The 12,939-nt window shown below is 41.6% G+C and overlaps 1 protein-coding gene across 3 annotated transcripts in view; it reads left to right on the forward strand.

Annotated features, from left to right (window-relative positions):
• The first annotated feature begins 1,412 nt into the window (after positions 1 to 1,412).
• Positions 1,413 to 12,939, forward strand: part of CHKA (choline kinase alpha) — a 36,994-nt gene continuing 25,467 nt past the window's right edge. For 2 of the 3 annotated variants that reach the window (XM_084207711.1, XM_084207709.1), the window contains exons 1-3: positions 1,413 to 1,807; positions 5,092 to 5,203; positions 12,081 to 12,134. In XM_084207711.1, the coding sequence (XP_084063837.1) occupies positions 1,497 to 1,807; positions 5,092 to 5,203; positions 12,081 to 12,134 (477 nt within the window). In that variant the 5' untranslated portion in view covers positions 1,413 to 1,496. The remainder of the gene's footprint in view (positions 1,808 to 5,091; positions 5,204 to 12,080; positions 12,135 to 12,939) is intronic. The other variant, XM_084207710.1, reaches the window with a different exon arrangement.

The following is a 12,939-nucleotide window of genomic DNA, read 5'->3' on the forward strand; positions in this document are numbered from 1 at the left end:
GGTATAAAGACAAAAGAAATCTCTGTCTCTTCTGTCCCACTTTGGCACCCCTAACTCACACATCACTCTTCCTCTTAACTAGGGTCTGGTATGCCTCAGCCAAAACAGCTTTGGTTGTGCTGAAGCTGCTTTGCCAGCACAAAGCCTGCTCCAAAGCCAGTTCTGGAGGTTTCCTACCATTTCCTAGAAAATCCGTAGGCTCCTTGGGGGTTTTCCAGCACTAGAGTGCCGAAGTGAAGCATGTAACCAAATGAGAGAGCAGCCCATTCGGTGAAATACATTGGGGAAGGGTGAGGGAAGGAGCCTATCAGGAGCTCCCTCACAACCCAGCAATCCCCAGCTTTAACAATGTTCAACCCCAATAACGGCAACTTTTATTACAAAAGGCTGCAAGTCTCTCGTATACAAAAAAAGACCATCAGGGGTGAACAGCCAGAGGAGAAAAAAAAAAAATCAGGGAAGTGCAGAGCTAGTTCAAGGCTTGAAGGGATTTATTGCTTTACTGCTCATTTATGACGAGGTGATATAAGATATTAGGCGCTGGAGGAGCGGGAAAGCCGCGGTTCCTCCAGCGGGCTGTGACATCACCGCTCCCACACTCGGGTGCTGAGGGGGAAGGACCGTAAGGCAGGTGCTGGCGTTTCCCAAAACAGGAAACAGTATTTCCAATGCCAAAACTATAAGAAACTCAGCTCGAAAGCACTGTGTGTAGACATTATTCTTGCTCCCGTAGCTTTACCCTTCTGTTCAGGCACGATCCTCTCCCGTGCCACGAGAGACCAGTTCACCATGCGGGCATGAACCAGCCCTCACAGAATAACTAAGTAACTCGGTAACTTTCAGTAAGGAGCGGACTTTAAATAAACGTATTGTTGGTTGCCGCGACCCACTTCGCACTGTGCGGAGATTTCCCACATATTTTGATGTCACGTCACAGACTGAATAACACAGGCGCGTTGCACGCCCCTAAGCGCAAGACCAGCCCTGCCTGAGGGGGTGCCGGCTCCATCCAGCACCACATCACCGCGGACCCAGCGGCGGGAGCTCCACGGCACAGGCACCGTGAGGTGTGCCCTCTCTCCCTCCCTCCTTTTTTTCGTTCCTTCCCTCTCTCCCTCTCTCTCTCACCTTCCCTCAGCGTTGCCCTCAGGCTCAGCCCCCGCCCCGCGGGCGAGCGCCTCGTGCTCCCCTTGCGCGCGCGCACCAATCACAGACGCCTGGAGGGGCCTCGAGCCGGGTGCGCGCGCCCGCCCTCTCCCTTTCCTACCCACCCCCGCTCCAAGGGCGGAACCGAGAGCTGACTCCAGCCAATCACAGGCAAACGGTCGTGAAGCGTGAGGCGCGAGCGGGCCCGCGTGCCGAGACGCCGTATAAAAAGGGGGCCGGGCACGAGCGCGGGGCTCACTCGCCGCCGGCGCTGACGGCGGAGGGACGCACGCGAGCTGCCGCCCCCGTCCGCTGCCCTAACGGCCGCCGCGCCCCCCCCACGTCGCGCCATGAAAACCAAGTTCTGTAACGGCGACGCCGACCCGTCCCCGCTCGGGCTCCTCCTTGGCCGCGGGTCCGCCGCGACCGGGCAACCGCCCTCGCCGCTGGCTCACCCCGACCCCGAGGGGAAGGATCCCACCGTGGCGGGCAGAGGCGTTGGTGTCGCGACCCCGCCCCCGGCGCTGCCTCCGCCGCTCGAGGAGGAGTCGCCGCCGCTCGACCCCCGGACGCGGCGCCGGGCGTATCTGTGGTGCAAGGAGTTCCTGCCGGGGGCATGGCGGGGGCTGCGGGAGGAGCAGCTGCGCATCAGTCCCATCAGGTCAGCGCGGAGGGGGAGGTGGCCCATCCAGGGGGCGGGGATGGGGGCGCGCCGCGGGTCCGAGCCGACACCGGCGGAGAGGCCGAGGGGCTCCGTCTTTAATTTAATTTTATTCTTTTAAATCCCTCCCGAATTCGGTTTAGTGGGCGGCGGGAGCGGGCTGGTGGGTGCGGGCGCGGTGCGGGGGTCCCGGGGGCGGTGCAGCTGCGCTGCCGCGCCCCCGGCCCGGAGCGGGCGTGCGGGGAGGCGGTGGCTGCTGCTGCATCGCCACGGCCCCGTCTCGGCCCTGCGCCGGGGGAGGGGCCCCTGCGCCCGGCCGGGAGAGGGATAGAGCCGGCAGAAACCGCTGCACCGCGCCCCGAGCTCCCTGCCGGGGGAAAGGGCCCTGATGGGCTGGCCCTGGCTGCTCCGCAATAGAAGTCGTCAGGTAAACGCTGTGTACCGGCGATGTGAGTCATCTTCTACAGCCCACAGTAACGAGTGCTTGTGACTCAGCACGTTGGCAGCAGAAATATGTAAATTGGGGACGTTCTGCGTTCTGGAAACCATATGATGTAATGTGTTGGAGATCTTTGCCTTCTTTGCAGAATTAAATAGCATCTTTACTTTTCTCTAACTAAACCTATGTTAGTTCAGAGTTTTCCCTTTGCACACTGCTTGTCTCACATCTTCCAGACTGATTGTTCTAGCTGATCAAACATAGAGTCGAGGACAGTTTCAAAGGATACTGTTATCCGTTTGCTTTCCCTATCTTTCTACTTTTGTCCTACACAAATCATGCATACATCTACCCTAGTACCTAAGGGAGCATACACAGTTGACAAAGCTCTGATGTGTAAAAGTATGGTTAAAACACATCCTTCCCATTTCTACATTTATTTTAAAAGCCTTATTGAAAATATTAGCAACTCACTGATACCCAGTGCAGGTAGTATTTGTTTTTCTATATTGTTTCTCCTCACTTGACATGATCATAAGGCGTTAATGAAGGGAGAGAATTTTTGCAAAACCAATACAATTCCTAAACAGTAGACTAGTCTGATATGTTTAGTTTGAGTTGCTTAATTAAATGTTCATGTGTATTAGTGTGTGTTGCTGACTTTGGCTCTTACTTTCTAAAGCCTTACATTTTACCGCAGTTATCTTTGCACTTCTTGGAAACCTCTCTTGTGAGACAACACTTCAGAATGGCTTGGTGGTTTCCAAATTTGGCAGAAGAGAAGATGAGCTGAAACTTTAGACTGTATAAAGCCATGCTAATTGGTAGTTGGGATTTTTTTGGCAAAAGTCTTTTCACCACTTTCATCTATGGAAGATCATATTGGTTTGCTGATTCTGGTTTCAGTCAGTGTGCATTCTCCAATGTGTCCATTAATATTTCAAAATCCTGTTCTTGTACAGCTGTCAGTTAAGTAGCTGGTAGCTGTATCTGTATGAGTGAGATGTGCCCTTCTGACCTTTAAACAAGCTGTTGAGTCAACTGACCTTTCAGAAGAACAGTGCCTTTTATTATGCTCCTGTATGGATTTCCTTGATAACTTTTCCAGGTAACTTTTAAAGTCTTAAATACTGTAGTGAACTTAAACTACAGTGAAACAAACTTCTGTTAAATGGAGTCCAGCATCACTAAGACACTCCACTTTAGCTTGTCTGGTATAAAAAAAGAATTTCTGGGCTTTCATACACTGTGTGAGCTGAGCATTTAAGTCATTAACTATACAGATTCTTGAGCTTTAGTCCAGTATTTGTTGCAAAGTATTTTTCAGTGTACTTAGTTCTTCTATATAATTATTTTTATTTTCACCTAAGTTTTTGTCAGAGGCTTAGAAAATCTGGCAATATTTTTTTTCCACAAAAGTATCTAGCACAGTTGTTCACATAAAGCCAGAAGTGTAGTTAGTATAACTAGCAATTTTTGGATTGTCTTTGAGTAGCTGACTTTGCTCTTCTTTTGATATCCTTTCCATCTGTCTGTTGGGTTTTTTTCCAACCTGTTCACCTTCATGGTTCAAAGTTACTTCATATCTTGTCTCTAAACATCCTTTTTTGGGTGCCTGCCAAGCCACCTGGTTCTTTTCTGTCTCCTTTCTTAACCATATTGTGCAGCTGCTGTTTTACCCTGCTTTCTTGAGATTTCTTTTTTTCTTCTCAGTTGTTGACTTTGGATATGTAGGCCAGCCCCTGTCTCCTTCTTGGTAGCCTTTTTTTCCAGAAAGTCTTTTCTGCTTCCCCACTGTGTTGAAAGAGAGCCCAGAAGAATATTTGAAAAAGCAGTGAAAGGAATGTCAGGTTAGGACTGAGAACTGCATTTTAGCCACTACATTTTGGATCTGCTGTGGATTCTTGTAATCCGAGGTCACTGCAAGGTATTATATGTTATAGGCAAAATCACTTGCAGAAGCAAAATTTGAAAATTTCATTCATGAACAAAGGGATAATGAAAAGATTGCAGAAAGGCAAAGCAGTAAAGAAAATGTGGGTTGAGTGGATGGGTGTTCTTAAGAGGTACAAGAACCTCAAGGAACTTAGGATTTCATCAAGATAGACACAAACTAGGGCAATCTGTGCTTCAGTCATTCAGATGATACACAGACACGTTGGGTTTTTTACATAATTACTGTGTAACAACAGTATTTTTACAGGAAAAAGTCACAGCATTTTTGTTTTCTGCAGCTTTATTGATCTAGATAGATACTAGATCAGAGAAACTGATTGTGATTTTAGATTTGACAAATACATGAGCAGCTTATTTCGAATAAAGAACTGCTGTAACTGTAAAATTCAAAATTGAAAATGCGTCCCTAAGAAAGACAGCAGAAGTGAGACTTCCATCAGCAATGCTGTACCTCAGGTATTCAGGTTAAATCTTTATAGCTGAATTTTGTAGCTGCCAATCCTAGTGATAGCAACTAATAATTCAAATTTGAATGGTTTTAAATTTTTTCTGCCATTGTTTTGCTTGTGCAGCCAAATAAGACTCCAGCATCACTGAAAATAATTTACTTTGCTCTACATAGTTGTTTGTTGCATTTTACATCCATTTGTTAATAGCTTGAGCTGTAATTTGGATTAATAGCTCTGGGTGGTGAACTGTACACCAAAAAGCACGAAGCTGCCATTTTTTTATCGAAGCCTCGTATGACTTACTGGTACTGTTGGAAAAGTTTCTTGTTAGAGTAGATCAATTAATCACACCAGAAGGATGTTTACTGCACCTCTAATCTGTTGAAAACAAAAGGTGTGGTTTTCCAAGCTAGCTAATCAATGTATTTCTCGGTCTCCAGAGGTGGCCTCAGCAACATGCTGTTTCAGTGCTCGCTACCTGACACCATTGAGACAGTTGCAGATGAGCCACGGACAGTTCTCCTGCGTTTATACGGTGCAATCCTGCAGATGGTGAGTACATACAGGGCTTTGGGAGTGGGAGGGTTTCTGTAGCTTCACTCTGTTTGGAGATCTTCATTTGTGGCGCTGTGCAGCTTTATCCTTTAGGGAATCTTTCTGTGGTGGGGGGTGGATTGCAAGCTGAAAGCAGTTTTCTTTATGGTTTGTTATTGTCTAGAACTTACACTCCTTTCTACACAGATCCCGACTGGCGTGAATTAGCTGAAGGCTCATTTGCTGTTTGTTTGGGCACTAATATTTTGTTTATGGTCTTAAGTTTGGACTGTGGTGTTTCAGAAAAATTTGCTTCTGTACAGAATGTAGGACTTTGACATAACTAGCTAGAGTGCAAGAGACTAAACTGCTTAATTTTAATCTTGATAGCACTTACGAATCTTGGAGATTAGTTGAAGGTTTTGTCAAGCTTATACACTGCTCAAGCATTTTATTAGATATTATGGGTACTTGTGCCGCTAGAAAATTTGATCTGTAGTTTTAGACTAAGAATGAAACTTGAACATCAATACTGTAGAGTCATCTCATTCCAAAACATTCTTTCCTGAATGTGTGAAATGCCTTATATCTGGCACAGAAGCTTAACCAGATGTTTTGTTGAATTCCCTTAATGTTACTTTTATTTGGTTAGTAAAATGTAAATAGTATTGAAATTTGCCACACCTTAAGTGAAGTGGTTGGCAAATCTGTTTCAAATAGTAACATTTAAAAGCAAGACTATTTTGTAGTCTTGTAAAGGTCTCTTCTAAAGCTGACAGACTGTTACTCTAGCACTGTACAGCAGATCTTCTCTTATCCATCTCTGCTACGTACTTGATTATATTGTAAATAAGCAATCATAATGTAAGTGTTTAACCTTATGAAAAATTGCAGCTTCATAACATTACATCTGTATGTTGGCATTTGTTTGTTTCACTTAGAGGGTCTGGTTTTATCCCTTAATTTTATATTTTCCAGTACTCAGTCACTTGCTTTGAGCAACTGATCCATTATCTGCAGAAGATTTTCTGTTCCTGAGATTTCAGCCCATTCTTCCTGCTTCTGCTGTCTTGACCAAACTTGCTATTAAAAGTCTCATTAGATACTGTTGCTTTATTGACATTGAAGTGCTCCTTTATTATATTATGTGAGTTGTTAACTTTTCCTGTGATAACAAATGGTACCAGAAATATGTTAGATATCCCAGTGGTTTGGAATAGCATGAATTGCTTGGCTACAGCAAGCAATATGTGTGTTGGGAAAGTTAAACAAGAAAAGTGTGTTGAAGTTCAGTCATTCAAGCTTAAAAAGTTTTTAGTTTCACTCCACTAAAAGCAGAGTGAAAAAAAGGGGGGTGTGAAACTTTGTTTTCAAAATGACTCCTAGGATTGATGCTGAGTTGGGGTTAAGAATTATTACTGGCTTCAAAGTAATGCTGAGTTAGCATGTAGAAAGCTTGAGTAGGAACATGGGCTGTAAAACTATTGTAGTGGTAGAGCTTCTGTTTCCCAAGAGCTGTAAAGAAATATGGCCTTTCCCTTATTTTTCAAGGGAAAAATAAAGTGGACTCTAGAATTTGGCTCCCCTCTTCTTCCCTTTGAGTATTTTTTAAATTGCCTCTTCTCTGCCCCTATCCAGTGAAGAAATCAAAATAAATTTTTGGGCTCTAAAATCAGAACTAATTTGGTTTGAAAATTGAAAGTATGTTCATAACTTTCTAACCTTTCTGCTCTTGGTGTTGAAGGATCTTTTGAGATGTCTAACTTCCTTTATTTCCATAGTGGCAGTGAAATGACTGCTCTTGTTGGTGCAGTTCACTAATGGTTAAGTAAGCAGAGAAAGTCCCAAGGTAAAACTTTGATTGCATTGAGGTTCACAATTTTTGTCAACAAACATTTGTCTCTTCCAGCCCCTATACCTTAAATGCAAGTTAAAATATAAGCAAACTGTTTTATTGGGTATTTTGAAAACCTCACATAGGATTTCTGAGTTTCTGGGTGGCATAAGCAGAATGTTATGACAAGCCTGTTAAGTGGGAGTAATTTGACATTTTTAGTAAAGTTGCTTAAGTTAAAAACCCGGTAGGAATTAAGGAACACAGCTTAAGTAAGTTGAGTTTTGAGACCTTATGCTAAAATCACAACTTAATTCTCAATTACTATATTGTAACTGCCACTGGGTATTAGTAGTTACCACTTGTTTGTTTGAGCCTTTGTAGCATGTTTAACTCTTGTCCATTTTACCTTCTGTTGAAATTGGAGCACAAACCAATGATATCAGTTCTTTATCCCTTTACTGTATATACTGTGTATTTATAGCAACCTGCACCAAATTATTGTATGTACAGAAGACAAGTTTAAGTTAAAATTTTGAATACAAGTGAAAAATGGATCTCTAATTACTAACTTAATAATAAATGATACTGGCACCATAATTCTTTGAGCCACCTTTTAAAGGAACCTTTTTTGCAGTTTGAAAATAGCTCCAGTTTGCTTATTATGACTCTTGGAAGACACAAATGTCAGTACATGAAACTCATCCAATATAAACCATGCCAGCTGGCTAAAGCTGCCACACAGGGAAGGCTTTGTGCCTTCCTCTGTCATAGCTGATATGTTTAAGCCAATTTTTTGTGTGCATGACTGTTTTGGGGGGAGCTGGGTGGAGATGAACTGTGCTGGCTCGGCCATTATTATGAATGGTCGCACTGGCATGGATGTTTATAAATCAAGGACTTCTCTTGAGTATATCCTTGAGCAGAACTTTTTTTTTTAAGACAAGTATTGTACTTGTGACAGGTTAAAGTACTAACCACATTAAAACTCCAATGTTTGAGGCACAATGCAGATATGTCCTACACTGAAAAAAGGAAAATGTCTTACTCTGCTTCACTTATTCTTGCTCCAGCTTAGTTGCTAAATTTAAAGAGGAGCATTGAAAGCAAAACTTGTGGCAAAATGTCTTTAACTGTTGGCTGTATTAGTGTAAACAACTGAAACCAAAGGTTATCCAACAATATGCCATTTAATGTCCAGACTTGAAAATTGGATTTCATATTCATATCACTATAGTGTTGCTACTTAAATTTAAAAGAGCATCTTGAAAATGCTAATGGGATTTCAACATAAGGTGGTATCAACACAAAATAAGCTCAAATCAAGGTGGAATTTAAGTTCACCTATCAAAAGGTAACTTGGATTGGTTCCCATTCTTTTGCACATGTTGAAAGGACCTTGAACTCTGACTCACTGGGCCTCTGTTACCTTTACAACAGCCAAAACAAAATCTTGTATACAAATGAGGAAAAACAAACCAGGATACCTGGTGTTCCTTTCTGGTCTCTCAATTTCTATTTGAGCAGATGCAGAATGAGTATAAATGGTTGCCACAGTTCTGTGGTAAATCTTTTTCCATACCTGCCTTGCTGCCTTTTATTTTGTCTAACTAAATAAAATGCAGACTGCTGTGTAACTGTAATTATCAACGTCTTCTGTGGTTGTTGGTGTCCATGTCTGTTTGTAGCATGGAGTAACTACAAATCCCTGGCACTGGCAGACGGCTTGAAAGAAACCAAGCACCTCTTACGGGGATATATTTGTGTTGGGTGGCATTAAGGGTGTTCTGGGGTAATGTACCACTTTAGTTGTATATGCATGTGTTCTCTGCTGCAGGCTTGCCCATGCGATCGTGCCTAGAGCACTCTGGTTTCCAGGTGACAGACACGATTCACGGTATAGTATGAGATCTCTGAAGTGGAGCATTCTCTACAGCTTTCATTTTCTTTAGTACTGGATTTCATTGTTTAAAAGTAAGCCTTAAGTAGCACCAGCTACTGTCTGTGCATCTGAATGTTTACAGCAATAACAGAATATCAAAAAACTGTCCCTTCCTTTTCTCTGCTCCCTCATAACAGAATGGTGACTTGAAATGTAGAGGATTGGATTTGTGGCTTTTGTAAAGCTTGAATTGGGAATTCTTCACATGCTAGGTTTTTAGGACTTCAGCAAATTATTATAGGTTCCTTCAGGTCTGACAGGGATAAGTGATCAATGGCAGATCCTTAGAAGCAGAAATAGATATTGCTAAATCTAAAGCTGGTTTTGTTCCAGTTGAAGTTCAAATTGACATCTGCCGACAGCTTCTAGAAAAGTTTCCCCTGCTCAGGTCCCCTCTACCCTCTGAGGCAATTCATTGTAATGTTGTGATTTAAGATTTGAATTCTTAGGGATTTATCTAATTCAAAGTATTGCAGTATTTTGAAGTATTGAAAACTAAAGCTGCGTAAGATTAGGAAAACTGAGTTATTTTATTTAAATTTGTAAGCAGAACTCCAAGTTATGTATGAAAAAAAAGAGATAAAAGTTCCTTCTCTGTACAGAATTCTCTGGTCAAGCATCATTTGGGTTTTTTGGCAAGAGACTTGATCTTTCAGTGACAGGAGAAATTGGGGGCATTAGGACGAAAATGTTGAACTCAATTTTCTGTATCAAATTGCCAGATGTATAAACACTGTCTGGTCATCTGAGCAAAGATCAATGTGTACTGTTTCCCATTCAATTTACATGATCACAAATTAGACTCTAAACAACTTCTATTGAATATAGTTGCCCTCCCTTACTAAAACTGTAGTGAACTTTTTCAGGGCTTTGAGAATAATTCTTCCCACAATAAAAAAGCTGAACAAATATTTGAAGAAATCTTGAAACTGTAGAACACACGTCCTTTTCTAGTTAGTTTCCATGTAGAGAGAACAACTAAAAAGTTCTAGCAATTGCTCAGCAATTCTTTTTCAGGTAATTAAAATCACCTCATTTTTGTTGATGTAACTAGCTCCCAGAATTGGACATTGGTTGGAGTGGGCTATTAAGAGTTATGGAAAAATTGAAATTGATTGATTTCACCAAGAACAAGTGAGCTAAATAGGTTGATCAAATTATGAGATGCCTTATTTTGAACCACTGTTCTCAGAGGTGTGGAATCAGGAAATAATCAAATTCTACTACTTTAATCTGTTGAACTCTTAAGCTTCTGGTACATAATATTGCATTCTGCAAACTTTGTTCTTCTTGCCCATGTATAGTGAAGAATTTCCTAATCCTAGGCTGAGTACATGGCCGCTTGTGAAGACTGATCCTCTCCAAGCTCCCATTCATATTTGCAAGTTATTTACGTATTTGTATTCATTTTTTTTCTGGAAAGTAATGCTTCATGCTGAGGGAACAGAAAAGAGGGAAGGGATGTTGCAGAAGTCTCCTCTTGTGATGACTTCAGTAAAGCCCTAACTGTCCCTTCCTAATGGTTGAATGCCAGATGCCATTAGGCTGTCTCCAACACCAATTTGAGGTGGACTTTTGGAACTGGCTAGCCCTTTATACAGTCTGACCTCTGGAAAGCAGATGCCAGTTCAGGTTTTAGGGAAAAGTCTAACGTGCTTACCTTCTGAATGAAGTGAACCATTCTGAGAGCACCATTTATCAGGAAAGACTCCTGAATGGTGAGTAACTTTCTGACTGTTCAAGAAAAATCTGAGAGTGGTATTGATGTAGACCATGCTTGTTCAGAGAAGCCCTTCGTAAATGATTTTAATGCTACTGAGTAGTTACGCATTTAGCTGTAGCGTATATGTTTGGACTTTATTAATTTCCTTGAAAGCAATATAAAGTAATAGTAGTCTCCATATTGTCTTGTTTTAAACATATATAGTAGTGTTATGGGAAGTACTTGCTGAAAGACCATGGATTGTTGTTAACTATCCTTCTTCTATAGCTTCTGAAATACTGTAACTGCAGAGTTTGTTGTACTGTACTTAAGGCAGCTGGTGTTGCTTAACTGTATTCCATTAAGTTCATATTTCCACCCTTGTTTTGGACATGTTAGAGCTTTGGAACAGGAAGGTATGCTCATGGTTCTGTGAATGCAATGTTTGTGTTCAGAAGGTGGAGATGCAGGCTGCCTTTATGGGCCTCTAAAGCTAGTCTGGTTTAAACAGTCAATGGTGGAATTGCAACATAAATAGCAGCCACAAACTGTCACTAATTCTAAGCAGATATTTGCTTTCTCTTCTCCTTACCTTCAAGCCCTTTAAAGGACAAGGTTTTTAATACATCTTGTGTTTTTAAATGTGCAGCTCTATTAAAAGCATGTGCCATTGAGGGTTCAGTTGCTGAGGGTATCGTTTAATATTCTGAAACTGCTTTATAATGACTCTTAACAACCCTAGCACAATATGTTATGCATGGAACTTGTTAAAGTTTTGCTAGTATACTGTGGCTCCTACTGAGACACCTTTAGCTTACATGGGCAATTCATTCTAAGAACAGTCTTGGATTTGCACAGCCAGTGGTACACTGGACATACATCCAAGATGGCACGCTCTAAATAAGAAAATTCTAGCCACAAGACATTTGGAAAATAAGGTAATAAGCAAAAAAAAAAGTGCTTTGAAACCTTCATAACATGACTCTTCCAATAGTCCTTGTAAGGCTTTTATCTAATCTCTGTAATGCATCTCAAGTGCTTTGGCTGGAAGAATCTCATCCCAGATGTCATGCAGAGGGACTTAATTTTCTCTTAATTAAAAACATTCCTCTGAGCTTATGGTGCATTGAGATCTTGATTTGAAAGACTGGGAAACAATAAAAATAAGTGAAAATCAGGTATTTACATGAGTGGCTTGGTCTCAGCGGCACATCCTTTTGAAAGATTTTGGAATTGTTGAAAGTGTGGTGGTCAGAGGTCAGATGGATACTAGTGCTTGTAGTTGTCACAGATCTGAGACAGTGTTGAGACTTTTAGTTAACTGTAGGTGGTACTTCTACTCCCTTTGTTCTGGTGGCTGCAGGTTAATAACTTTAAATTTCATCTTCTCATTGTGTTTGCTTTTTCTCATTCATAGAGGTCCTGTAATAAGGGGGAGTCTGTACAGTCTCAGAAGGAAAATGACTTGCAAGTGAGTAATTAAATTTGCTTCTTTCACAGAATTTTGTAGATTATAGGGAAATGTGGTGATCCTGCTCGTTTTAAACCAGTAGTTATTCCACCTGGACTGTGTCTAGAAAATGTAAAAAGTAATGAAGAAAAGAAATTTATTTGCTCACAGAAGCAACATTATGTGAGTGTCTGGACAGAGTTTGGAAAGATTCAAGCATCCCACATGATGAAGCATCCCTCAGTTCTACCCTAAACCTAAATGGTTTCTTATAATTTTGAATATTGATATTAATACTGCTATTTCTAGTATTAGACTTTTCTTAAGTAGATGAACATCAGTTCTCTGCTTTACCTAATCCCTAATTTTTTAATACACTGATGAACTCCTTTGAGGAAAGTACATGGAGCTGGAGAGAACTTGCTCTTGAACGTGAAGTGTTCCTGATTAGCACTGTGCTTGGAACATCTCTGTTCTGCAAACTTTCAAGTTCCTGCATTTGGAATAATTTCTTCTCCTAGAGCATAATATTTAGCTGAGTGTATCTTTTCCTAAAGTCATCTGAACAGGATTCGGTGATTTAGGTTTCTACCCTGGCAGTATTTTTTCAGTAAGGGATAGCATTGCAGCATGCTAGCCAGATGCCTTGGTTGTTATGTACTGTTTTCAGCTCATAATGATTTTGGCAGTGACTAGGGAAAAGTACATTTTACTCAATTGATAAGTGCTGCTTTTCTCCCCTTGTATTTTTGCCGTCTGGGAATGCCATCTGAAATATTTTCAAGCATTTGTTTAGTTTTGGGGGTTTTTTTTCCTAGTGAGTTGA

This window comes from Fringilla coelebs (assembly GCF_963513975.1).
Source record: "Fringilla coelebs genome assembly, chromosome: 6".
Lineage (NCBI taxonomy): Eukaryota > Metazoa > Chordata > Aves > Passeriformes > Fringillidae > Fringilla > Fringilla coelebs.